We start from the raw sequence: 27,215 nt of genomic DNA, 5'->3' as shown, positions 1-27,215 counted from the left end.
ATTAAAGTTATAGCCATTAGTATGGAACTAGAGTTTATGCAAATGAGTCACACATCCCAAATCAAATTAAAGAAGAAATATTTCGGTCATTACTCCCAAATCTATATTTTCCACTTCCTCGGAGCTAAATTTTATGTATTTACATTAAGTATCCATCTATCTATATCTAATTAAAAAATTCATAAGACTTCAGGTGAAATTTTCGTCTGCTATCCAACTCTGATCATCTCGTGTCATCCCATATTGTGCCGTCAATTGTTACACTACACCCAATTGAAATATCTACTATTATAAAAAATTAAATATATTTTTGCCAGTATTTTGGCACATCATCTGTACTTGAGTCGGTTTTTAAGTTTGTTCGCTTTTGGAAATACAGATCCGTGTATGAGTCGGATTTTAAGTTCATCTGCTTTTGAAAATACAGAAGAAGTCGTACAAGAAATTTCTTTAAAAAAACTTGCATGCTAACTTGAGATGGAAGTCGGGCTCGTAATTGCAGCTCATGATTTTCTAAAAAAATATATACAAGTGAACTCCCGCAATGAATTTCATCCTAGCTAAACCGTATAACAATAATAAGATTAAAATAACATTACCCGTTGCAACGCACGGGTATTTTTTCTAGTAATGTATATAATTGCAATTTCACAATGAGATAAAAGAAACAGAAATTACATTGGTTACTAAACAGTACTATTACTTGAATGTAGAAGTTGGTAACACCTAACTAGCTTAGAGTGTTAGACACTCAGTTATGTTCGATCACTAAGCTAGCTTATGGCTCAATTGTGATATTGATGGTGACATGGCTGGCATTGCTGCCATCGACGTCATCGTCTTTGCTGACAGGGGTGACGATGCTGGTGTCCTTAGCGACAGGGGCGACGGTTGGCAGCTCAAGGTTCTTATCCTGCTTCTTGGGTGTGGTTCGGTAGTAGATGGCATAGAGGATGAGTTGCATGAGAGCAAAGAGCACGCCAAGACCATTGGGTATGGTGATGAAGATGTCGAAGTGGATGAGCGTGTATGACGTCCAGCAGAGGCCGTTGAGGAAGCTCACCACCGACAACAGCAATGGCATGTACTCCACGCTCTTAGTCTTCATAACCTGACTCATGATGGTGAGTGGTGAGGAGTACATGATGGTGCCAAAGATGACGCAGAGGATGCCGACGATCAAGGAGCGTCTCTGATGGGTGTGCGCGCCCAAAAGCACGCCGAGCGCCACCGCCGCCATGAAGAGAGCCTCCGTAGCGAGCACCACTCCCATCTTCTTCTTGTTCTTCTTGTCGGAGAAGAGGAAGAAGATGGTGAGGTAGACGGCCTCGATGACGAGGCCAATGCCGTTGATGGTGACAACGAGGATGCTGTTGGGGTGGACAATGGGAGGACCATAGAAAACCCAGAGCGTGCAGTTGAGCAGCGTGGCCAGGTACGGGTCTGCCTTGAAGTCTTGCACGTTCTTATTCTTGATGATCCGCCAGAAGGTGGGCACCGGCGAGAGGAAGAGGCCAAAGGAGATGACGTTGCCGACGATGCCCACCACGTTGCGGATCAAGTCCGGGGACACCATCTCACCGGCTGGTGGCGGCGGATGTCAATCGCCTTGCTGTTTGCTTGGTTCGCACGCTGAAAATATTTCAGGCTGAAATTGTTCGCTGGATCGTAGACGTAGCGGTTGGTGTTGGTTTGGTAGCTCGTTGAAGCGGTAGAGGGCTGGATTTATACTCTCCGGAATCTGGATAGAGTCGTTATCGGAGTTTACTAGGACTAGGAAAGCTCGTTCCGTGTCGGCCACCATTCTGAGTCCGAGCAGCGTACGGGCGTACGGCCCATGGCCTGATTTGATGGCTAGGGCTGTCAAAAAAGCTCGAGGCTCGCGAGCTGCTCAAGCTCGGCTCGTCCTAGGCTCGATTCGAGCTCGGCTCGAGCTCCAGACGAGCTGAGCCCGAGCCTCTCCCTAAGCTCGCGAGCTTTGTCGAGCCGAGCTCGAGCTTCTAACGAGCCTAGTAATATATCATTTTTATTGTTATTTAATAAATTAGGAGATTAAATATGTTATTTGTATGTCTTATATTGACATAATATATTTATTTTATTCTTTTTTCCTTTTCTACTAATATGATAAACTAGAAATTAATTATTTTTTTAAAGATTATCTTTGAAATATATATATTTTTTACTTAAAAAACAAGCTCGGTAGTCGAGCTCGAGCCTGTCGGAAAACTCGAACATTTTATAGGCTCGGCTCGAGCTTGTATCGAGCTCGAGCCTAGGCTGACGAGCTCGCTCGAGCTCGGCTCGTTGACAGCCCTACTGATGGCCGAACGGACAGATCACCAGGAGCCCGCTGGGCTGACTGATTATGCGTGGGATGGAGTTTATGTTTCGTTCTTGTTTGTGTACGCCATTTGTTTCGGTAAACAATCTGTGATTTAACGGAAATGCTATTTTGCGCGCGCGTTGAGGGAAAATACTCCCCAGTCCAGCCCTGCACGATGCCTTTTTGGCTGTCACCATTCTTGTAGTGTTTATTATTACTGTTATTTGAAGTAGAAGGTAGGCCGCGCGAATGCGCGGGCATCCTTTTATTTTAGTTTGAAAATTTTTTCAATGTATAAATTCAAGTTCAAATTGAAAGTAAGATATTTTTCCCTTTTTTAATTGAGCGTTCATCGGCGCTCTCTTTTCCTAAGAAATTTGCAGAAACTTTGATTCCTAATGAATGTATTTTAGTTGTAATGCTCCCTCTGATTGTTCTAATTGGTTCAGTTGCATGCAGTTTATAAAAACGGAGGAAATAGACATATCTTACGTCATATGTGTAACATTAGGCTATACTCATCGCAACATAGCACGCTCGGTGCCCTCCAAGGAAAAAAAAGAGAGAATGTACGTGATGAAAGTATTTTTCCAATAAAAAAAAGTTTTTTTAAGTTTTCTATAGACTATAGATGGCCATGTGGGCGCTTGGCACGGCACGGCCCAGGCCCGGCCATGCCTGGGACGAGGCTTGTCGGGCCGGCACGGCCCAACCGACGCACCGGGCCGTGCCGTGCCAGCCCACGTGCCGCACTCACGGCCCAACACGCCTCGGGCCGTGACGGGCCGGCCCGAAGGCACAATGGGCCATGGTGCGTTTCCTTAGAATAAGTCTAATTTTCCTCCCTCCTATTGGGCTGTGACATATATATGTATATATAGCTACAAAATGTCTATTTTACCTCCCTCTTTTTTGGGATGTGGTATATAAATAGCTAAATAAGTCTATTTAAGGTCCCTATTCTTTGGACAGTTACATTTATATGTCTATTTTTAGTCCCTATACTTTGTGTGCCGGGCCTGGCCTGCCGGCCCAATCGCGTCGGGCCAGCCCGACCATGCCAGGCCAGCCCAGCGTACCGGCAGGGAGGCCCAGGCACGGCCCGGCAGTCGGGCCGGGCTGGCACGGGCCTAACCCAAGTCAGGCCGGACCAAAAAGTCGTGCCATGGGCTGGGCCTTTGGGCCTCGGGCCTTATGGCCATCTATACTATAGACACAATCATTTATGGTGTTAATCAGTACTTCTTAATTTTTTTATGGTATAGATACAATAATCTTTTTGAAATAGGTGAGTTTGATCATTTAAAAAATTATAGCTAAACGGACATGCGATCATGACAATCTTCGGAGTACTATATCATTGTTTATATTTTGATAAAAATCTATAGATTAGCGCCTACTTTGTTTTTTTATTAAACTGTAATTTCCTCTCTACATACGTGCTCTTCTAGAAGCATATACAATTGTTTTCGTTCATGTATTGTTTATAATTGCATGAGACATCTTTACTAATCCTAAGAATATATTTATTTTTCCCAAAATTATTTAAAGTAACTAATTCATTGGAGTGCATTTATAATCACTTCAGTGGGGTGTATGGCATACATCATCAATTACGTTCGTCGTATTAGAATTTCTAAACTATAAGGAAATATATGATACATAGTTTAATGCATAGATTGTTGATTTGTTGCCAAATCTATTTGGCAAAGAAAAAACATATATGACCATAATTCACATGATGGATTAAGGGATTGTATTATAGCAAGATCATTGCCTGGAAATTTCACCCAAATAGTTCTGAAAAATTATAAAAAAATTGAGAATCTTAATCTCACACAAATTAAAAATAAATCAGATCTAATTGAAAAACCACTTTCGCTCTCCCTGCATGTAGATTTGAATTAGTGTTATATATTTATCAAGCGATATTTTGATCCTTTTTATCATGTGAAATTATTTAAAAAGTTATCGTGACATTAATTATTACTTCCTACATTTCATATTATAAGATTTTCTAGCATTGTCCACATTCATATATGTGTTAATGAATCTAGACATATATGTGTGCCTAGATTCATTAATATCTATATGAATATGGGCAATGCTAGAAAATCTTATAACCTGAAACGGAGGTAGTATATGTTGGCTAAATTATTTAAAAATAATTATAACATTAAGTATTATATGTCGGCACCATGTATTTAGCAATACAATATAACTATTATATGTGATCAATATTTTATTTAATTAAAGGAATACAACAGATTATAAGTTAGATATATATTTCATAAATAATTTAATAGATGAACATTTAAAGACAACTGATTCGATACTTTATATTAATCTAGTTTAAATCGTTCATACACGTGGATATATGTGGAGTAATAAATTTTATTTTATAATATAGAAAATCCTACTTTGAAACTGTCGTGCTATCATCATACAACGTAAGTATGTTTCTTTCTGCTGTATAGTTGTGCGTACTAATGTTGGTTTGGTTTTTTTTTTAAGTGAACAGTACATAAGGGTATATCCGATTGTAATGTAAGTCAAATTTTCTTGTGAATAAGAAGCTAGCAGTGATTTTTTAAATACATAATGGGCTTACCAGGACAATAAGATGAAGCAGGGATTTTTTAAATAGATCTAATATAATGGTCTAAAATAACGGACCTACCAGTTTGAGTGAAAATCGACGGTTAGATTATAAAGCACCACGTGATGGTTTAGAAGCGTTTGTAGGAGCGCCACGTAGCAACTTAGGAGCGTTTATAGGGAGTTTAATAGACTTTTAGTATATAATAGAGTGTTATATATTTGTCAAGCGATATTTGACACCAAGTTGATCCTTTTTATCATGTGAAATTATTTTAAAAAATATCATGACATTAATTATTACAAGTTGGCTAAATTATTTAAAAATAATTATGACACTAAATATTATATGTCGGCACTATGTATTTAGCACTATAATATAACTATTATATGTGATCAATATTTTATTTAATTAAAGGAATACAACATATTATAAGTTAGATATATATTTCATAAATAATTTAAAAGATGAACATTTAAAGACAGTTGATTTGATACATTATATTAATCTAGCTTAAACCGTGCATACACGTGAATATATGTGGAGTAATAAATTTTATTTTATATATAGAAAATCCTACTTTAAAACCGTCGTTCTATCAGCATACAGCGTAGTATGTTTTTTCTACTTTATAGCTGTGCGTACTAATGTTTGTTTGGTTTTTTTAAGTGAACAGTACATAAGGGTATATCAGATTGTAATGTACGTCATTTTTTCTCGTGAATAAGCAGTGATTTTTTTAAATAGATAACGGGCCTACCGGGACATTAAAATGAAGAAGGGATTTATTAAATAGATCTAATCTAATGGTCTAAAATAACGGGCTTACCAATTTAAGTGAAAATCGACGGTTAGATTAGAAAGCGCCACGTGGCGGTTTAGGAGCGTTTGTAAGAGCGTCACGTGGTGGCTTAGGAGCGTTTATAGGAAGTTTGATGGACTTTTAATATATAATAATAGATAGATACTAGATAGATCTCAACAGTACCTTGGTTCTGAGTATTCTTAAAACACTGTGGAGTAGTTTTAGTGTGCACCTTGATCTTCTTTTTTTCATTACCGGCAAAAGTTCAAGAAGGGAAAATGAATGGAAGAATTCTTCTTGTTCCATATTTCCATCGTGACTGGAGTAGAATTTTGTTTGCAAACTGATCGCGATTATTTCTTTCTTGGAAACTGTTCTGACAGTGTATGTATTTCTTCTTATTCAGGACGCTGTCTTTTTGGGAGGAGGTATCTTTTTGGCTGATGTTATCTCTGGTACTTTAGTTTAATTCAGCGCACTGTAACCTCTAAGTATGCTTCCATTTGAGTGCAAGAATGTAAAGGTGGAATCTTTTAAGTTAGGTAAACAAACCTCGGTTAGAACGAAAATCAGTAGACAGTAGGATGTGATGTAATGTGCTTCACAAGGATAGCATTCTGGAAACAGTAGTCTGACAAATTGACATTATGCTGCTATTATCAACCTTGCTCTGCAACTGTAATTGCCAGAAGATGCTATAGAACTTAATTGATGGGAGAACAGATTATCCCTTTATAATCTAATATCTCTCTGTCCTATAAGCCAGAGATGTAAACCATTTCTATTATTTAAAAAATATCTCTCTGTCCTACCCTGTTTATTTGTGTGCTACATGATGGTTGGCTGGTTGCATTGTCTTTTTGTATGGTGAATCTTGAGCAGTAGTAACAGGCATCCTTCGTGAAGAAATACAGGTGGAGGAGCAAAAGCTTGAGGGTCATGTGCTTCCGGAACAGTGCTCAGTACTTCAATGTTCAGGTTGAATCCTGAATACCTGTAGCAGGTTTCTGAAAGTGCAGCTGGATGCAGCATGCTCTTAATTTGAACATGCTAACTGGGTTAGTTTGTCTTCTGAGCATGCCATTTACCCTAGTTCTCATGTTAGCCACAGCCTGCAGATTGACATACGGCCTGACACGGCTGAAGCAGGGGGCGACAACCAACACGGATTCTGCTGTAGCAAGTTCGACAAATGAGATGGGTGTAGGCCAGGTTGCATGAATTAGGTCTTTACTCATTAGGGCTGGGAGCCTGGGAGCAGGATTGTAGGAATAAGGTTTACAAATGAAATCAACTTTTCCCATCTCTTCTCTTCCTCCCAAGAACTTTTTTTTCTTTTAGCTAGATTATACCACCAAATTGTTATCGGTTTCAATTTACCTCATTGAAGTAAATCAAATCAGTAACTTTTTTAACGTAATGGAAACATTACTTCTGGGCTCTATACCAACTAAGAATGCACTCTATGTGGTTAATGGTATTTGAATTTGTGAGTGGAGTTATGCATCTTCAACTTCACCACCACACCAAAGGGTGTTGTACTCTCTTACTCTGCACCTTTCAAAATACATGCCCATATCTTCTCTTTGCAAAATTTTCAGCTTTTCTGTAGTTAAATGATTTAACCAATAAAATGTGGTTGTATCATACAAAGAAATTAATGGTGTAAAATGAATTTGGACGTATTCTAGTCATGCTACTTACATAATCGAGCTTATGAGGTATTTGAGCTTAAGAAAGATTATGAGTTGGGACATAGGCTATGGTCAAAAGTGACAAGTAATCTGAACATCAAGTATGTGATTTCAACTCTTGGCAATTGACAATTGACAACTACTTCTATACAACATGTAAAGCTATATTGTCCATCTGTATTACTATTAGTTGGCAGATCAAGTTGCTGGGAGCCCGTTGTTCGTTGATGATTAAGGTTGTGATCGCACGGTCATCTAGCATAAAAGGACGGTTGAACACATATGACTTTATTCAGGTTCAGGTCTTCCAGAAGATAATAGGTCTACTCACTAACTAGAGATATTATCTTGATGGGATTGCTTGGGTACCCCTGTTCGCTCAAGACCCTGTTTAGATGGGACTAAAACTTTTAAGTCCCTATCACATCGGATGCTTGGACACTAATTATAAATATTAAACGTAGAATATTAATAAAACACATCCATAATCTTGGACTAATTCGCGAGATGAATCTATTGAGCCTAATTAATCCATGATTAGTCTATGTGATGCTACATTAAATATTCTCTAATTATGAATTAATTAGGCTTAAAAAATTTGTCTCACAAATTAGTTTTCATTTATGTAATTAGTTTTTATAAGTAGTCTATATTTAATACTATAAATTAGTGTCTAAATATATAGACTAAAGTTAATTCCTTCCATCCAAACACCACCCAAGGTGGCTAAGCTCTACACTCCTATAGCTTCTCTGTGTTGTAATGAACCAAACCTATGGTGTAGACCAGACTGGTCCTCATAATCGCTCAAGGTGGCTAACCCTTGCAATCTTATATATCGCCAGGTCTACCTAACCACCATAGAGGCACTGAGCTACTGTCACGCTGCTTGTCCTGGTCATTCTTCTTTGCCATGTTGGCATGTTGCACGGTACCACCTTGAGCCTCCATTTTGATGGAAAGGGGAGCTCGAGAGATATATTATTTTCCGTGAGGAATTTAGTTTTATTTATGTATATGAAATTTAAAATTAGTTATTAGCAAGATGCAGTTACACGGACTTTTTCTTTTAACCTATCATTATACAATTAGAAAACAAACCAATATATTTATCAATCATAAGATTAATATTTTAATATTTAATATAATATCATATGACTAAAATTTTAATATTTTATCGATAATAATTGCCCGTGTAAAGCATGAGTTGATGGCATAAACAACTATTCAAAATAAATAGTATTTATATATAGTAGTGGGTGGCAATAACCAGGAGGGGAAATTTGAACGCCATAGTTTTCTCTCATCTACACATTTTTCAATAAAATGAAAAAAATACAGTAACATAAATTGGCAATCCCTTAAAAAAGATTTACAGAAATTACCTCACATTGTTTTTGAAAAGAAAGAAGGAAAAAGTACACCAGAGGTCCCTCAACTTGTCATCGAGTTATAAAATCGTTCTCCATCCACAACACCAGATATATTACGTCTCTCAACTTACAAAACCGTTCAATTTACGTCCTCAGGTGGTTTTGAACGGACCCACGCTGACCCCACACGTCAGCCTCTGCTCTCCCTCTCCCCTTTCCATCTCTCTTCCTCTCTCTCCTCCCCTCTTCATCTCTCTTCCTCTCTTCCACGAGCGGTGGCGGCGGAGAGCAGCTGGGCACAGCAGGTCGATGCGGCGGGCGGCAGCGGGGAAAGAGCTTGGCGCGGGCGACGCGTTCACTGCCGGGCGGGCACCGGGTCTTGAACCGCGCCAGGGGTTCCTCGTCGACGCCAAAGCCGACGCCGCAATCCTCCTCCATCCTCCAACAAGAAGTCGTCATCGTCGTTGTGGCGCTTGGTCTCCTGGAGCGCGCAGGCGTACTCGACGTCGGCGGTGGAGAGGTGGTGGCAGAGGGGGGAGCGGGCAGGGTGGAGCAAGAGGGCACGGCGGCGGCTCGTCGACCTCCACGGCGTTGCGCCCACGCTTGTCGCCTTCGCCGATATCAACGCCCCTGACGCGCGCGGTGGCCGGCAGGAGGAGGCAACATCGCATAGGATATATGATGGGGAAGTTGACATATCAGAAGTTCAGAACAGCAACACTATCAATATAGCAACAACTTCAATATGGCTCTCATGAGTAATTGCCAGGGAGCACTCGAGGGTTGGTTTGCCAGTGTTGCAGTAAATTTCCTGTCAAAAAATCAAACTTCTCACAAAACATTTCACTTAATTCAGTACAGAACGGTATGATCAAGAACAGCTCAAACCTCGTCATAGGACGGTGTCCAGCTTGGCTCTTATTGGGATCCACAGCAGCAGGTTTACTGAAGCATATCAAGAAATTCAGACCCATTAGAGAAACTCTAAAAGCAGAATAAAATTCAAAGTTGAACAAAGGCTCGGTGAAATTACTCTAGCAAACCCCTCTTGCTCATAGCCATGTGCTGGTGAGGTGCTCCTATGGCTATGATGTTGTTGATGTCCCGCGGAGCCCTCCTGTTGGTGTTTGCAATCTCGGGCGCATGCTTGGCGCCCTCCATTGAAACACCTTCACCCAAACTACATGTTAGAGCAGCAACTAAGGCTACACAGAACAAGCCTGAATTCCAGATGCAGATAAAGTTGGTCCTCCTCTCGCCGCAGGCTGCGGCCTCCCGTGGAGTAGACCGCCGCTGAGCCGTCGTGTGTGCGCACCTCCGCCGCCGACCTCGTCCGCGCCCCCGCCACCTCTCCCTCTGCTTCCTCCCCCACGACGGTTGGCTGGGTGGCGACGGGGCCGCCGTAGCGTTTTTTGGACTGCCACAACAGCCGCGTCCTACTCGCAGGAGCTCGTCGTCACCGACACGTTGGCCCGCATCCTGGGCCGCCGCCGCTCCTCTCCCATGGGCCACCGTGCGGCGCTGCCTCCTCTCCCGCCGGCCGCCGTTGTCTACGGGACGCCGATTGAGCGGGGGCGTCGGCGCGTTGCTGAGGCCGGCCATCTCCGCGCCCTCCCCGCCACTGTCGCCGTGCTCCTCGCCATGGCTGTCATCGTCTTCTTCACCGCCCTCAACATCCACTCCAACCTCCCTCGCCGCCGCCGCCCGCCGCATCGACCTGCTGAGCCCAGCTGCTCTCCGCCGCCACTGCTCGAAGAGGGGAGGAGAGAGGAAAAGAGATGGAGAGGGGAGAGGGAGCAGAGGCTGACGTACGGGTCCGCGTGGGTCCCACGCCGCTGACTCAGCCCCACATCAGATAAAACCAGGGTTCAAAACCATCTGAAGACGTAAATTGAACGGTTTTGTAAGTTGAGGGACGTAATATATCTGGTTTTGCTGTTGAAGGACGATTTTGTAACTCGATGACAAGTTGAGGGACCCTCCATGTACTTTTTCCCAGAAAGAATGTACAGCAGCGGTTTGGGCTGAGGGAGTCGTTGCCATCTTGGGCCGCGCGCAAACAGCCCATACCTTGGCCCATTAGGGTTTTGCTCCCTAGGTTTCGTCTCCCTCTTATATAAATGCTTCTCCTGCGCCCTCGTTTTCCTCTTCCATCGTTCGCTCGCTCCGCCGCCGCCGCCTCCTCGTCCTCCTCGGCGCCTCTCCGCCGCCGCCTCAGCCATGGTGAGCCTCCCTCTCCCTCTCTCATCTCGCCGCGACATCTCTCTCTCTCCGTCACCTTCTCACCGATGCTTCTCTGCGGTATGGCTCTCTTCTGACTCGCGATTCCGTTGTTATTCTTGGTGGTTCGCAGGTGAAGTACTCGAGGGAGGCGAACAACCCCACCAAGTGTAAGCCTCCCTTTCCCCGTCTCCTATGGTGAACCTTGTGGATCTGAGGGTTTTCGCTGACCTGTGGGTTTCTCTGTGATTCGCTGCAGCCTCCAAGGCCATGGGCCGGGACTTGCGTGTGCACTTCAAGGTGAGCTTCCCGAGTTCCAAGAATGCATTTCGAGAGATCTCGCCACTGTTTTTTATTGGTTGATTCATAGTAATGCATTTCTGTTTTTTATTGCTTGTTTCGTTGTGATACTTGAGCTGAACCCTATGTTTTAGAAGATACGCAGCCATTTAGTTAGATGTGTTTTATCATGTTCAGCTTTATTTCCACGGTAGTTCTTGCTTGTAGGTAGCACTATGTTATGAATTATTATGTTTCTCTGAAGTTCGATGTATTATGCAGTTTGGTTACAATTAGAAGATTCGGATATCCAAAATTTAGCTGATTGGTAGTTTTGAAGTTTAACATTAGAGGACTCGTTGCCTAAAGAAAAAAGCAGGATGCTGTTCTCTCTATAAGCAGTATCTTCGTAACCTTTAGGAACATCATGTTCATCGTTATTGGGTGAACCGGTGGACACAGCTCAATGTTGACTGGTTCAGTAAATGATGGCACATTTTTACTATGCTTTTATTTTGCTTACAAAATGGCATACACTGGCAAACTTTTTTAATGAAATTGTAGGCATGGCACACTTGTTTGGAAATTTAGTTAGTACTTTGTTTAAGTTAAAGCTGTTATGTTTAGCAGACATCAAAATTTTGTGTCCATGTTTTATTGAACATTTCATTAACAGAAATTGCAAGTGTCTGCCACACGTACTGTTTTGTTAGGTGATATTCACCTAATAAAAAAAGCAGGATGTTCTCTATGTAAGCATTGTCATTGTTATTGGGGGAACCTGTGGACTTAAACTTGACGTCTATTATTGGTTCAGTAAACGGTGGCTTATTTATGTTCAACGTTCAATTATCTGGTAATTTATACTTTGTTTTCTTTGTCTAATATGAACCTAAAGAAAAGCAGGATGTTGTTCTCTATATAAGCATTGTCCTCGTAAACTTTAGGAATATCAGAGTGAGTCATTGTTCTTGGGTGAATCAATTGACACAGCTTGATGTTAATTGGTTCAGTAAATGATGACACAATTGTAATACCATGTACATTTTGATTCCTCTCTTTCTGTTGTAGTCTGTTTCAACGTTGTAAGTAAATTACTATGGCATAATACGCACATAATTTTCTTGTGTTGTGACTTTCGATCTTGTAATGTAACTGGTTCAGTTTTGCATTCAACCCATAATATTCTATTGTAATGTTGCACAGTTTTTCTTTACTACCCTAAATAAAAAAGCAGGACGCTGTGCTCTCTATAAGCAGTGTCCTCGTAAATTTTGGGAACATGTTTCATCGTTTTTCTTTACTACCCTAAATAAAAAAGCAGGATGCTGTGTTCTCTATAAGCAGTGTCCTCGTAAATTTTAGGAACATGTTTCATCGTTATTGGGTGAACCGTTGGGCTATTCAATGTCCATTGGTTCAGTAAATGATGGCACATTTTTGTCAATACTCCAGTTAACAGCTGTTGTTGAAATGTGTTTTTATGTGGTTTGTAGTTATCCCTTGTATGTTAATGCTATAGCATTTCTTAGCTGCTGCATTTGTTATTCTTTTGTTGTCTAATGTTCTTTTTTCATACAATTGCAGAACACCCGTGAGACAGCTTTTGCTATCAGGAAGTTGCCTCTGGGCAAGGCCAAGAGGTACCTTGAGGATGTGATTGCCCACAAGCAAGCTATCCCCTTCCGTAGGTACTGCGGTGGTGTTGGCCGCACTGCTCAAGCTAAGTCACGCCATTCAAACGGTCAGGGACGCTGGCCTGCCAAGTCTGCTAGATTCATTCTGGATCTTCTTAAGAATGCAGAGAGCAATGCTGAGGTTTGCAATGTAGATTGTGAGATTTCATAGCTTGTCATTAACTGTTTTGTGATGCTTACTTTCTTCATTGCTTCACCATAGGTGAAAGGTCTGGATGTTGATACTCTGTATGTGTCCCACATTCAAGTTAACCAGGCCCAGAAGCAGAGGCGCCGTACCTACCGTGCTCATGGACGCATCAACCGTAAGTTTGTCAATACCTTTTTGTATGCTCTTTGTAGAGTTTGGTGATGCTTTGTCTCATGAGCAAATGATACTTTGCAGCTTACATGTCCTCCCCGTGCCACATTGAGCTTATCCTGTCAGAGAAGGAAGAACCAGTGAAGAAAGAGGTATTTGCATCTGTACCTTGAGAAGTCCATTGTATAAGCTATCTGCTGGTTGATGTTTCTTGTGATTACCATCTGATTGTGAATGGTTGTGTTGTGCAGCCCGAGTCTCAGATCGCAGCCAGGAAGGCCTAGAGAAGGAAGCTTTGCCCCCCTTCTGCCTGTTTGTTAGATCAGATTATTATATAGCCTGTGGCTTTTGGCTGAGTGAAAATTTTGGCTGGTTGTCCGCTTGTTTGGCCTATCGGAAATTCGGAATACTACTAGCTCATACTTTGTCGAAATCGTTATCTCTGTGTACTGAATCTGTTACTATGTTCGCAAAACGCAAATCTTGGAGGTGTTTGGATTTTCTTTAACCTGATTTGGTCGTGAACTGATGGTTTTTCTTGTCGTAAGTATGCTGTTGCGCCTGGTGTTGAACAACTAATCTCTGTTTTTGAAATGGTTTTCGGAAAACAGCATTATGGCTCGATGCAGGATTACAGTCACTTTGTTAATTGCAACTGAATACGCTTAGTCCTCGGCCTATTTCTTGCCTTGTTGTATTCCGTATTTTGGTTTGTAACTTGGGCTCAAACGGTTTTAACGAAGTATGAATCTCGCAACGCATGCATCTTGTAACTGGCAGTCATTAAAAACGTTTTCGGCCTTAAAGATGCCAATTTAGAATTTGTGCTTCTTTTATTTGCTTCATTTAGAATTTTTGCTTTCGAAACAGAAGATGTTTTATATGGTGAACTTTCGAATGTTGCTGACTTAGCTTGGTTCATTACAACAATATTTTTTAGATGAGTGAACTACAATTTGGGTTTTTGTTCTGAGGGCTGCTACAGCCCGGCATTCCGTCAAAACGGGATATCACGACTTCATATTCTGACTTCCTCCCACACTACGTAAATGCACGAGTCGCGAGCTAGATCGCGTCGGGTGCGCATCATGCCACTATACGAGCAACACATCGAGGACGTCGAGTCTGCTATGCCGCTGCGCGCATGCGCCGTGAACATTTGTTCCCTGTCTCTCTTGCTGGTGCTGGCGGCGCGCTTGGTGCTAGCAGTTCCATGGGCGCTGCCGCTGTCCAGCGTAGTCTCGACGGACGACGGGAAATCTATACGCATCCATCATCTCTAAAGCTTTACATGTGCTATTGTTCTTCTCTACTAGTGGGTGTGCTGCTAAGTGCATGCATGCATGTGACGTGAGTAGCTAACCTTGCTGAGTGCAACACTAAATGAGAATCTAATCCTTGCTAGTATATATATCCATGGACACTTTATGATATGGTTGTGTCTATATATATATATATATGCTAATAGCTGATATCGACATATACCAGATCTGGTATCTATATATATTGGCACTGATAATTACGTACCAGGTATCGGATATCACACATGATACCTAGAGATATCAGGTCTAATCATTGTTAGTACCAGGTACCATACATAATACCTATTGTTAGTACCAGGTACCATACATAATACCTATCAATCAAGTCAGATACCTATCGATATCGGGCCTAATCAATGTTAGTATCAGGTACCATACATGATACCTATCAATCAAGTTTGATACATGTCAGTATCAGACCTGATCATTGTTGGTACTAGGTACTAAACATGATACCTTTGCCTGATACTTATCAGTATCAAATCTAATATGTATAAGACATGATACCTACCAATGATACCTACCAATCTTAATACTTATCGGTATCGGGTCTGATACTATCGGTAATAAGCCTGATTATTGTTGATACATGATACATGACCTGATACTATTGGGATCGGACCTGATACGTATTGGTACCGAGTACCATATTGATCTGATACCTACTGATACCGGGTCTCATCAATCCTTATTAATATCAGGTACTACCAAATCTGATATTTATGGGTCAGGGACACGGATCAAGTCTAACATATCACCCTTCACTAGTTTATATGCCATCCACCTGCAACCACGATGGAACTTGTCAAAATCCTAATTATTAATACAATGCAGCTGCAAGCCATTTCCATTTTATTGGGACTTGGGATGCATCCAGATCTGAGTAGAAACAACTAGCTGAGGTTTGATACGCAGCTATTCTACTGACACATTCTGGATAAAAATCCGTAGTTCCCCTAAACCAAATGGATCATCAATGAAAACATTTACTTTCCCAAAACTAAACAAAATGAAGCGAACACTAGATCAATCAAAACCACCTCTTGCATAAAAAAAAGTTCCCTAATCCAAAGACGTAGCAACACACCGCATGAATCAACCTCCTCGCGGAGCAGCCACTAGCTGACAGCTGCTGCGCACGGCCTCTGCAAGAAGCTGGATCACGAGCCGTATGAGAGAAGAAAGAGGAGGTAAGAGAAAGGAGGGACCGAGGGAGAGCTGCCAGGCCACCACGCGAGGAGGAGAGAGCTGATCCCGTACGACGGAATCCCGTTGTATAGTTTTTTCTGTTTTGTTGTTACCCAAGTTGCATATTTGACCAGACATTTGAATTGGGTCTCGCGTTAAAACATTGCACACTGAAGTACTCTAGTGAATTAGTGGCCCGCACGTAAGTGACAAATACAGTTCCCCTATCGTTGATGAGCCAACTCCATATCCACGGAGTGTTCCTCTCAAAAGTGTAACAAGTCGCAAGTCCAAGGGCATACCTGGATTTCGGTGCTGGACTGCAGCACGCTGCCCCGCCCAGTCGGTCGGAGGTTTCTTACGACCGTCTCAGAAACTAAAATTTTCACTCTATCACATCGAATTGAATGTTTGGACACATGCATAAAGTATTATATGTAAAAAAATCAATTACACATATTGCGTGTAAATTATAAGATAAATCTTTTAAGCCTAATTGCGCCATGATTTGACAATGTTGTGCGCGTGTAAATTATAAGACGAATCTTTTAAGCCTAATTACACCATGATTTGACAATGTTGTGCTACAGTAAACATTTGTTAATGATGGATTAATTAGGCTTAATAAATTCATCTCACAGTTTCATGGCATAATCTGTAATTTGTTTTGTTATTAAACTACGTTTAATACTTCAAATGTTCGTATATCCGATGTGACAACCAAACCTAAAAATTTTCCCCAACTAAACAAGGCCTTATAAAACACCTCATGAGTGCCTCCCGAAGGGTGTCTTGCCAATTCGGCATCTAAAACCGGTCCCAACCATACGAAAGTGGTTTTTCTTAAGTAGTAATTACATCTTATTTTTCTGTTATAGATTTAAACCTAAATAATAAATATAAAATATATCTCATTAAAATATGAAACATAATAAAAGAACTAGTATCTCTTAAAGGAAAACGTTCAGTTTACATCCCTTAACTATTTGAAGAGTTTCATTCATGCCAATCAAACTCAAAAGCGGGTATAATATGTGTAACAACCCGTCCTTAATGGGCGAGTCCACTAACCCGTTCTTAATGGGTGAGTCCACTTACCTTAAAAGGGTTAACCCGGAAGTGACATAGTTAGAGGGATAAACCCTTACAAGTTGGTTCCACCTTTGCTAATTTAGCGATATTCTCAAAGGACCCGACGTCTCCATAGGTCCCACATAGCTAAACATGCGTATACAGCTCTCATGAGACACACATGCAATATTCTAATTGGGTTAGGATGTCATACAACATCCTCAAAGGACCCGACGTCTCTATCGGTCCCACATAACCAAATATCTAGGAACATGCCTCGTCTTAGGGCACGTCTGTACATCCAATGCATGTAAATCCAATGCAGCGTCATATGCCATGCCATGTGTCTCACACATAGCTCACATACGCCATATGCCCACATATACTGACCCATGGAAAACAGGCTTAGGCAATTGCGCGTGCAATAAGGGGCACGTGAAAAAGTGCGGTTCCAATTAATTCGTGCGCGTCTCGGATATAAGAGGGACACTTGCGTCTCGGATATAAGAGGGACACTTAAAAAAAGGAAATGATTTAACAGAAACATAAATTAAAACCAATTCAAACACGGATAACGTACCAAAATTCTAATGGAAATATCTTCAATTTTTATAAATAGTAGAGATGTATGAAATTGCATGAATGTTGTGCATTCTGGGCTGGTAAGTGGTAATAAGTGGTTTCCGAATGAGTATTTCGGGGTGTTTGGTTAGTTTGCTGACTTTGTCACATCACACACCACTTTAGTCAAAAGTTATGTCAGTTTCTTTGGGACGTAGAAAAAAGAAAATTCAAGAATTATCAATAATATCATTGATAAGTACCTAATTTTAAAAAATACCATCGACAAGTCTGAATTCTATGAAATATCATTATACAAACGACTTTGTCCTAGAAATGCCATCACCATTAATGTTCCGTCCATCCTATCTCATTAAATGTGCCGTTAATCCTATATAATTTTTTTAACTGAATCCTATAGAATTTAAAGGAGGGCTGCTAACAAAACCCTAACGTCAATGATATTTCTGGGACAAAGTCACTAGTATGATAATATTTCATGAAACTTGCACTTATCGATAATATTTTTGAAATTGGACGTTTGTCAATAGTATTTTTTAGATTTTTCACTTATGAAAACCTATAATAAAAAAACTGAGCTAACATAAAACCGTTGATGGATTGGCCCCTGTTCCAACGCATGGTACTACTCACTAAAAGATGAGTAATTTTGGGCCGAAAAACCAGCACGGCCCATATTTTGTTTCTCTCTTCAGTCTTCAACAACAACAAATAAATAAATAAAATTCGGTCCACTAAAACTGCAGGAAAACTAAATAAAAAAACAACAGAAAAAAAAGAAAACGACGGCGTCTTCACTCCTCTCCAGTCTGCGCCACCACGTCCGCATCCATCCGCCACTGCCGCACCTCCATCCGCGCGCCGCCCCTCCTCCCTCCCGGGACGGTCTCTACCCTCGCCGCCGCCGCCGCCGCCGCCCCCTCCCCACCCCAGCCCCGCCGCCCGGGAGGAGCCACCTCCCACCCGTGACGAGACGGCTTCAACCCCTCGCCCGCCGCTTCTTCCCCCGGGAAGGGCGGTGCCCGCGTCGCCGGCGGCGAGCTTCTCCGACTCCGGCGAATGATTCGTCAGAACGTGAGTAGCCTCCTCCTCCTCTTCCTCCTGATACTGCTACTGCCTATGCTCCCGCCAGATTTCCTTTTGTGGAATAGGGGAGCCTCTCGATCTCAGATCCATTCGGCGTGGGCAATTCTTGATTCTTGATTTGATCGGGTGTTCATGGATCAATCTTTCTCGCTTCCCCCCCGCAGCCTAATTTCTCTGCAATCTTTCTGATAGGTTCCGGTTCCTGATTGATTGATTGATTGATTGATGGATTGATTGGCCGGGATATGCTGATATCATTGAGAGGAATTGTTGACTGATTGATTCCTACCTGGTGATGGCTTCCAAGGCTGTTCCTGATGTAGTCACCGACAAGAAATGCGATAAAACCATGGCGGCATCCTCTGAAATGTCGCAATCCCAAGAAGTTATTTCGAGAGGGGGTAAACTTGGGACTGCTTCATCCAGAGAGACTCTGCTGGGGGATGTAGCCACGTCCAGTGGGGTGAAAGAACAAGATAAGGATAGCTGTTCTGTTGATGAATCGGTGAAGCTGGATGGCAATGAAGATGCTGAGAAAAGCTCGTTGCGCGGCAGCGTTAAGGATAGCTCGGCTTCTGCCAAAGGCAGCGACAGGGCAAGCAGCCTGACAAAGGTGAGTGGCAGCACGAAGGTGAGCGACCATGCTGCTGACATTGTTGGGAGCGGCAAGAGCAGTGTTTATCGAGCCAGTGCTGGCAGTGATGTGAGTGATGAGAGCACCTGCAGCAGTATGTGCAGCAGCGCGAGCAAACCTCACAAGTCGAATGATTCAAGGTGGGAAGCGATACAGATGGTCCGAACCAAAGAAGGTTCGCTGGGGTTAGGCCATTTCAGGCTACTTAAGAGGCTTGGTTGTGGTGACATTGGCAGTGTTTATTTGTCGGAGCTTAGTGGAACAAAGTGCTACTTCGCTATGAAGATTATGGACAAGGCGTCTCTAGCGGGCCGCAAAAAGCTACTGAGAGCCCAGACTGAAAGGGAGATATTGCAGTGCCTGGACCATCCTTTTCTGCCAACATTGTACACTCATTTTGAGACTGATAAGTTCTCATGCCTAGTAATGGAGTTTTGCCCTGGAGGAGACCTGCACACCCTAAGGCAAAAGCAACCGGGGAAGTTTTTTCCGGAACAAGCTGCCAAGTAAGTGTCTAATCACATTCACAATCAACCAACCCTTTGATAAATCATTGAGATGGGATTTAGTAAAGCATCTTAAATCTATAAGATTATAAGTACTTGTGATCATCTCAATCAATTGGCCTTATACTTTTTATCTTCTCATATTAACCAATAGGTGTCTAATCAGCTTCCTTTTCATGCACTTGTGCCTGCAATTTAATTATCACAGTTTGCCCTTGATTTATATATTATCAGATTGAAATGCTGAACAATTGGCAAAAGATACTCAAATGTATGCTTTTTGGTTGGCGCGGACTGTAGGATCCTCCTGGATTTTATTACTTGTTTGGAATCTTTTATAGTAACACTTGTTAAGATCTGATAAGCACTTTTATGTTTGCGGCTCAGGCCAGCTTCTTTTTGGTGGTGCTAAAGAACCATTGAACATCTGGTTTGATGAAAAATTAAGCTCTGTAAGATGTGTCATTGGAATTAGAAGGACAAATCCACCATGCTCTTAATTTCTGAGAACCATGCATCTGCATACCATTCAATTCAAATATGGCTATTAATAATTCCTTTTTTTTTCATAGACATGTATCATTTTGCCTCCTCATGCCATGCTTTCTGACTCATCCTTCTTAGGAACTGTGTATTGAACCTACATGAAAATTAAAAAAAAAAAATAAACTACTACATCTTTTTCTTGCATTTCCCCCTTGGTACATATGGTTGTTTAAGTTTTATGGTTTTTATTAATGTGTTGCTTCAGTTCTTTTTGTTATTGTCTGCTAATGGAAAAAGAGATTGATGGATGTGAAAGACATTTATTTTCTACATCTTACATGTGGTTGTCCTGACAATTTTGTAGTTTTTGATGTTCTAGTATATTGAAGAGTTATGATCTCTTCATCATGTCCTGACATGTTTATATTGTTTTTGTTTTGCTGTTGTTACTTGGGGTGTCTGCCCTGGTTTTCTGGTATCATGGAGTGATAGTACTAAACCTTCCTCAAGTCTAAGAGAGTCATGTTGATGTTTAGTTGATTAATTCTTTTGCAGGTTTTATGTGGCTGAGGTGCTTCTTGCTCTAGAATACCTGCATATGCTTGGCATCATATATCGGGACCTTAAGCCAGAAAATGTTCTTGTGAGAGAAGATGGCCACATCATGCTGTCTGATTTTGATTTGTCCCTAAGATGTGCTGTGAGCCCTACCCTTCTGAAATCCTCAAACCCTGGGGTAGATCCAAACCAAAAGGGTAATCCATCTTATTGTGTACAACCAGTGTGCATCGAGCCAGCTTGTATCCAACCCTCTTGTGTTACAACGACCACGTGCTTCGCTCCACGCTTTTTCTCCTCCAAATCCAAAAAGGAGAAGAAGGCAAAAACAGACATTGCAAGTCAGGTCAGACCACTTCCTGAGCTTGTTGCAGAACCTACAGATGCAAGATCGATGTCATTTGTTGGCACCCATGAGTACTTGGCACCTGAGATTATAAAGGGTGAGGGGCATGGAAGTGCTGTCGACTGGTGGACTTTTGGCATATTCTTGTATGAACTTCTTTTTGGCAAGACACCTTTCAAAGGTTCAGGGAATAGAGCAACATTGTTCAATGTTGTCGGACAGTCCCTAAGGTTCCCAGAATCACCTGTTGTGAGTTTTGCTGCAAAGGACCTTATTCGGGGTTTGCTTATTAAGGAACCACAACATCGTTTGGCTTATAAGCGTGGAGCGACAGAAATAAAGCAACATCCCTTTTTTGAAGGTGTTAACTGGGCCTTGATAAGGTGTGCGACTCCTCCAGATATTCCCAAGCCAGTTGAGATCCCTAGGTCAGTAGCCTCAACAAGTCAAAAGGCTACAACAACTGCTGAGAAAGGTTCAGACAATTATCTTGAATTCGATTTCTTTTAGTGGAGTCTTATAAAATCATTTATGTGCAAGTTGTAAAGTTCTTTTCTTTTTCCTAGACCTTTTCTGGATTCTTATAACTTGATATTCAGTTGGCCTATGCTCCCATTTCTGTTCTTAAGTTCCTTTTGCATTTCGTGGACCTCCATCAATCGCATTAGATTAGATGGGAGACCTTTCTGTTTAGAACCTGTAATCCTCCTTTTTTTTTTCACTGAGCATTAGGTTTCCTTGAATAACAAATAAATAATTTCTTTTCAATCTGCGATTGCGGTTTTACGAACTGTATGCTGTGATGGAAGTTTATCACAGCTTGTAGTGGTAAATAGCAGGATTTGTTGCATACATATGCCCTTGAAAGCCATGAATTCGTCGGTTTATTTTTATCGCAACTTCTGTGGCAGTAGCAGGCAAGGAACCCATGTTGCCATGGTGTCTTGAACTAAAGGTTCTGAATACTCTCTATTTTTTCTCATTTGGTAATCACAATGCAAAACGGTAGGGTGTTGAATAATCATCGTAGTGTATATTATCAAGAGGAGCAGCAGCTCCATCCTGGTGATTCTTCACTTAATTTGGATCTGACATTGTGGGTTATCTGGTAGACGTTTATCAATCACAAGTCTAGAAGTTTATAGAAGTTACAAAGAAAGGAAAACATTTGTGGAGGGTACATTATACCACCTCCATTCTTGAATAATTGATATTTGCACTGTTCAATTTCAAACTTTGACCACTTTTATTTCTAGCAACTAGCAAAGGAAATATAAATTTGAAAACTATGGGTGTAGCTTCACATTTAGGGGTGGACAAAAGGCTCGTGGCTCGTAGCTTGGCTTGATTGGATAACTGGTAGTTTTAATGAGTCTAGCTAAGCTAGGCGTTTAGCTTGTGAATTTAACAAGCTAGCTCGCGAGCTATCCGGATCATCTACAATACTGCAGAGAAGTACTGTTCATGTAGGAACAATGGACTTATGCAATGAACAGTGACACTTCACTGTAGTTACAAGATTGAAAACACTATCGCGCACTGCTGAGTACTGTAGCAAGCGCACGATCTGATTCTTGCTAGTGCCTTTGCATTAATATCTCTAATGTAGAGGATATGAATTCCTAACGTACTAGCTCGCGAGCTGAGCTGAGCTGAGCTGGCTCATTAAGATAGTGAGCTCAAATGAGCTGAGTTGGCTCGTTATCCACAGCTATTCACATTATAACCACACATCTTTATTTCATCATAATCTAATCATTTTAAACATTCGTGATTAAATTGAGAAGTCAATAGTCAACGGTGAGAATGGAGGGAGTATATTTATGCAAATCCGCCACTGGAACGGCATAAGGAACGTATGCACTATGGTTTAGAAATTTTTCATTGCTGTTCGACAAATTATCTTATAATGAAACGATCTCTCCCTTTTGGATTATTCTTTCCATGGACCTTTTCCACCTATACGTTATGGAAACCCAAAACGCCTCCTATGGTGGTGGTAGTTCATCCTCTTTTGCAACTAGAAACCCAAACTGAACCTCACCAATGTTTGAGCTAAGGGTAAAAAAAATTGCAAGTTTGAGCTGAAAGTTCCACTAGCACAGCAGCTGTATCATAGAAGGTAAAAGGCAGCAAAACTGTATATATACTATATTCTATATAAAGGTTTGTGCAACTGAAGAAAACAAAATATAGAGGAATGTGGGATGTTCTTAGTATGGTAGTTCAAGAATAATCTGGTTTATAGCTACTTCTGATTTTAAACCTTCAGTAAAACCTCTGATTTCGAAGATTTATCTAATATAGCTCGCCCTAGCTTGAAGATCAAAATCACCACGTGGTGGCCAAAATCACATTTGGTACCATAATTAATAATTGAGTATGATAAAAATTGGCTTGGAATTTTTGGTCTAATGATACTTTGTTAAAACATGAGCGGTATAATACTGAACTGAATTTTTTTTATCAAATATAATGCTAATTTGGTTTTACATTATAATGCTCGTGCATTATAACGGGTCCTAGAAAAAGATTGATGAATGATTTTACAGGGTCCAGATTTTTTTTATCCGGATTTTTTATAGGTGGTGTTTTAGGAATGTTTTGTTTTGTTTTTTTTTTTTACGTGGGGGAAGGTCTCATGGTTGGGGAAGAGGGCAACTCCATTTTAACAGTAGCAAGAGATATGTCTCACATTTTCTTCTCTCAAACTCTTAGTTGTTGATCCACTTTCAGGTTATGCAGTAGCTTTTTATGGGCTAGCCAATGTTACCACATGGATAGATGTTGTGTTGGGAAGATTCAGCACATGGGCTGCATTATTGGAGTTGGATTAACAATAATTAGTTGAGGGCAACAGATGTAGGCCAACAAACTTATCTTGTTGATCTGCATATCATTAGGACAGACATTGCTTTCATTTGTATAATATATACATTACAACGAGAAATTATGAAATTTATGGTAAATATTTATTGAATTTATGGTGCTATTGCGACTTCGGCCCATGAGACCATGAGCAGGATGTTAGGCATTTTGTTGTTTAGATATTTTTTTCAGAAAAATTAGGCTCTTACCACTAAGTTTGCACAGATTACGGACCAGTAACATAAGGCCGTGAATACATTTGATGATAGAGAAAAAAAAACTGAAAATCATTAAACTTTGTATTGACAGTAGTATAACTAGTTTCATGTTAATTTTGATCCTCGTGCATTGCATTTCTCCTCAGAGCTACCACCAAATCCAACAGCAGGCCCAGCCAAACAACAAAATTTAGCCCAATACACATTGGATTTCTCGAGAAATTATCAGCAACATAATTGATTCCATACACTAGGCATGTCACACTACTTATTATAATTGTTAAGGTCACCAACTATTGTTTAATAGTTCAATTTACTGTTTGTTCATCTCACAAGCTTTTAGACTCATCGCCATTTGCATGCATCTAATGGCACAATAATGTTTGGAATGAACACACTACCAAAGTGGTTGCTGATATGACACATCTAACATGTCTAGAAGGCGACATATCATGGCGAACTGGATCTAGAGGTATCTTGCATCTGCTGATGAAAGTGAAACTAATTAAAGATCTATAGCTACGTCGTTGGCCGGTAATAGAAAAGGACACCCTTCAGAGAAGAACTAAACTAGGTTTGTTTTGTTGCAAATTAAAAAATTATAACCAATTGACACTCATGTATTATGGCTATACTTAATACAGTTAAGAGTACTATAGGTCAAGAGGTGCCTAATATTTGTGCATTAACTACTTTTGAGTGTCTTGACCAACTACACCAAAAAAGCATTAGTGTAAAGAAAACAGAGAAAAAGTAAATGGTCCATAAGAGCGTAGCAGCAGCAATCCGAAACTAAATCCAATCCAATGAAAATCTTGCACTGAACATGACAGGACAACTAAGTTTGGTGGCAAGCATTGCCTGAGATGATGGCATTTCGAGTTGGGGTTTGCAATTCGGTAAATTTCCAACATTGCACTTGAAAAAAAATACGGTCTTTACTGATAGACAAAAAAAATATGAATTTATTCGAGGATACTCTAAAAATATGGTAATTTACCACAGAAAACCGGACGTATTGAAATACACTATCCACCCAATTAATGAGATAGAAACTACGTAAAATATCAGTTTTAACCTTATCTTCTTCTCCCTTCTCTTGATCTTCCTCGGGCATTGAGTTTGCCACACCGCACCATACGCCTGTGTGCCCCTGCTGCGCATGAGCACAGGCCACGCATGCATGTCCTACTATGAGGTTCATCACCATGTAGTCCTCACCGCTACGCCGCCGCTCCTTGCGTCCATGTTACGCGTGAGTTTGCAGGATTCACATGCGGGGCCTGCTGCGAGGTCGCTGCTCTACCGTGTCATCCTCACTATGCACCACCCCACCGCAAGATCGCCATCCTCACCACGAGCGTGCTCACCGCTGCATCGTGCTGGGCGAGGTCACCACTGCTGCATCCTGCAGTCACGTTGCTGCTCCTTATGTGCGCACCCCTGCTGCGCTTAGGTCGCAAGCCACTCACACGCGCCCCACCGCACGATCGCCTCTGCCATGCCGCCCCATTGCGCAATCCTCACCGCTGCACCTCTAGCCGTCCCCGTTGCAAGGTCACCGCCACCACTCTATGCAGTCAACATCACCACATCACATAGTCGTTCCGTCACTCCTCGCTTCGTGCACCCTCGATGTACGTGAAAGGAATGGGTGGAGGAAGAACACAGGGGCAATAAAGTCATTCTAGTTAAAAATTCTCCCTCCACTTTTAATAAAAATAATATTTGTAATGACTTTTAAGGTGTAATCGGACAAATTCACGCGTTTAGTGTCTACTGGCAAATATCACAGTTTTAAGTGTCTTGTAGCAAATTTTAAATTTTTCTTTGTAATTTTTGCAGGCAAACTGATTAACGATAACTACAGTCCTAACACATTATCTCAGCCAGGGAGATCGAGTTAATTAATTAAAGATTTCGTAATTAATTCACACTATCACATCACCCTAAAAATACTAAATATTGGAAGGGAATGCCATGCTTCCACAACTAATTAAAATAACGATAATAAAAAAACCATGTAAGAGAATGTAGAAACTGAATATCCACTGAAATATTTCCCAATTATAATCTTCTTAAAATGAACATTAAACATTAATCAGGAATAAAGTGCTTATAATCTTAGCGAGCAGATTATATTCGTGAGTGCATTATTGGATACACACACGCCGACCTGTTTATATTCTCCCAGCAGAATGAACCCTTTCCGACGTTAATTCACTTCAGTGCAGGAATGGTTTCTATCCCAGTTTGACAAAGTTAATTAGATAATTTACCCTGCTCACTTTTGCTGTTCACACATGAGGAAATGGCGCCGGACAGCAGAACTAAAGATATGATCAGATTGTCATATTTTGCTATTGGGCATTAACAATTATTTTTTTGGTTTTCTGCTATCTTTTCCTAAAGGTAATTTTCAGATCACATAAAAGACTTGTATACGCCGACCAATATAGACCAGCATAAGTCCATAAATTAATCGTAACAGAGATTATCTCTGTTTAATGAAGCATGCATCCACGGGTATTTCTACAACCACCGGATTTTGAACCATTACCATATAATAAAGAAATTTCTCCATTTATCTTTTGGCTTTGATGAAGGCTTAGCTCCTTTCAAGTTAATTATTGAAACAAATTATTTGCTCCACGTTTTGAAAAATACATTTTCTTAAAAACTTTTCATCTACTGTATTATTTAGACACTTGTATATGCTATTTGTTAAAAGGAATTGTGTGTTTCATAGTTGCTACTGATAATTGACAACACACAGGTCTCAAGTAAAAAAAAAGAGAAGTTTTTTTTCCTCTTGGCTCGTTTCAGCTATGGCTAAAATGAAACTATGTTTCAACTAAAATGAAACATACTACGATAAAAAACTTAAAATCAAATTCAAAATCATGTTTCAAAATTTAAATTTTAATTGTAGCTATATAGCTGATAGCAAACAAGTAGACGATGAGAGTCTTCATAAATCATAGTTAGGGGTTTAATCATACAGTGGCCACATGTGCAGTGTGACACATGTAGGGAAGAAACTTAAAGAAGTAAAG

At 40.9% G+C, this 27,215-nt stretch overlaps 4 protein-coding genes and 3 non-coding genes across 7 annotated transcripts; 5 read left to right on the top strand and 2 right to left on the bottom strand.

The window, feature by feature from the left end:
• Positions 1-778: 778 nt before the first annotated feature.
• Positions 779-1,576, bottom strand: LOC127784660 (bidirectional sugar transporter SWEET7b). Its single transcript, XM_052312003.1, has one exon. It carries the CDS (start codon positions 1,574-1,576, stop codon positions 779-781), a length of 798 nt encoding a protein of 265 aa, XP_052167963.1.
• Positions 1,577-8,707: 7,131 nt separating this feature from the next.
• On the bottom strand, positions 8,708-10,531 carry LOC127784206 (uncharacterized). Its single transcript, XM_052311396.1, has 3 exons — positions 9,831-10,531; positions 9,686-9,742; positions 8,708-9,608 (listed from the first exon to the last, which is right to left on the bottom strand). The coding sequence occupies exons 1-3, from the start codon at positions 10,508-10,510 to the stop codon at positions 9,521-9,523; spliced, it is 825 nt and encodes a 274-aa protein (XP_052167356.1). The 5' UTR covers positions 10,511-10,531; the 3' UTR covers positions 8,708-9,520.
• A 400-nt stretch (positions 10,532-10,931) lies between these two features.
• LOC127785023 (60S ribosomal protein L17) lies at positions 10,932-13,802 on the top strand. Its single transcript, XM_052312446.1, has 7 exons — positions 10,932-11,020; positions 11,151-11,187; positions 11,277-11,317; positions 12,884-13,114; positions 13,196-13,298; positions 13,379-13,446; positions 13,546-13,802. Exons 1-7 carry the CDS (start codon positions 11,018-11,020, stop codon positions 13,576-13,578), a joined length of 516 nt encoding a protein of 171 aa, XP_052168406.1. The 5' UTR covers positions 10,932-11,017; the 3' UTR covers positions 13,579-13,802.
• LOC127785528 (small nucleolar RNA snoR74) lies at positions 11,666-11,795 on the top strand. Its single transcript, XR_008019778.1, has one exon. It is a non-coding gene; the product is annotated as a small nucleolar RNA snoR74 (small nucleolar RNA).
• Positions 12,193-12,326, top strand: LOC127785529 (small nucleolar RNA snoR74). The gene has a single exon (XR_008019779.1). It is a non-coding gene; the product is annotated as a small nucleolar RNA snoR74 (small nucleolar RNA).
• LOC127785530 (small nucleolar RNA snoR74) lies at positions 12,611-12,736 on the top strand. Its single transcript, XR_008019780.1, has one exon. It is a non-coding gene; the product is annotated as a small nucleolar RNA snoR74 (small nucleolar RNA).
• A 4,423-nt stretch (positions 13,803-18,225) lies between the features above and the next one.
• On the top strand, positions 18,226-21,701 carry LOC127784899 (serine/threonine-protein kinase D6PK-like). Its single transcript, XM_052312313.1, has 3 exons — positions 18,226-18,531; positions 18,736-19,683; positions 20,725-21,701. The coding sequence occupies exons 2-3, from the start codon at positions 18,839-18,841 to the stop codon at positions 21,581-21,583; spliced, it is 1,704 nt and encodes a 567-aa protein (XP_052168273.1). The 5' UTR covers positions 18,226-18,531; positions 18,736-18,838; the 3' UTR covers positions 21,584-21,701.
• Positions 21,702-27,215: the final 5,514 nt, after the last annotated feature.

Source organism: Oryza glaberrima, chromosome 9, assembly GCF_000147395.1.
Source record: "Oryza glaberrima chromosome 9, OglaRS2, whole genome shotgun sequence".
NCBI classification, from domain to species: Eukaryota; Viridiplantae; Streptophyta; class Magnoliopsida; order Poales; family Poaceae; genus Oryza; species Oryza glaberrima.
This window is presented reverse-complemented; position numbering and strand designations above follow the sequence as displayed.

Bases quoted from the DNA above. Each gene is read 5' to 3' on its own strand.
- LOC127784660 (XM_052312003.1), bottom strand. From the start codon at position 1,576: ATGGTGTCCCCGGACTTGATCCGCAACGTGGTGGGCATCGTCGGCAAC.
- LOC127784206 (XM_052311396.1), bottom strand. From the start codon at position 10,510: ATGCGGCGGGCGGCGGCGGCGAGGGAGGTTGGAGTGGATGTTGAGGGC. The intron at 9,743-9,830 runs GTAATTTCACCG...GATATGCTTCAG, and splicing joins AGCAAGAGGGGTTTGCTAGA to TAAACCTGCTGCTGTGGATC. The intron at 9,609-9,685 runs GTTTGAGCTGTT...ATTTTTTGACAG, and splicing joins GGACACCGTCCTATGACGAG to GAAATTTACTGCAACACTGG.
- LOC127785023 (XM_052312446.1), top strand. The intron at 13,115-13,195 runs GTTTGCAATGTA...GCTTCACCATAG, and splicing joins ATGCAGAGAGCAATGCTGAG to GTGAAAGGTCTGGATGTTGA. The intron at 13,447-13,545 runs GTATTTGCATCT...TGTGTTGTGCAG, and splicing joins AAGAACCAGTGAAGAAAGAG to CCCGAGTCTCAGATCGCAGC.
- LOC127784899 (XM_052312313.1), top strand. From the start codon at position 18,839: ATGGCTTCCAAGGCTGTTCCTGATGTAGTCACCGACAAGAAATGCGAT. The intron at 19,684-20,724 runs GTAAGTGTCTAA...ATTCTTTTGCAG, and splicing joins TTTCCGGAACAAGCTGCCAA to GTTTTATGTGGCTGAGGTGC.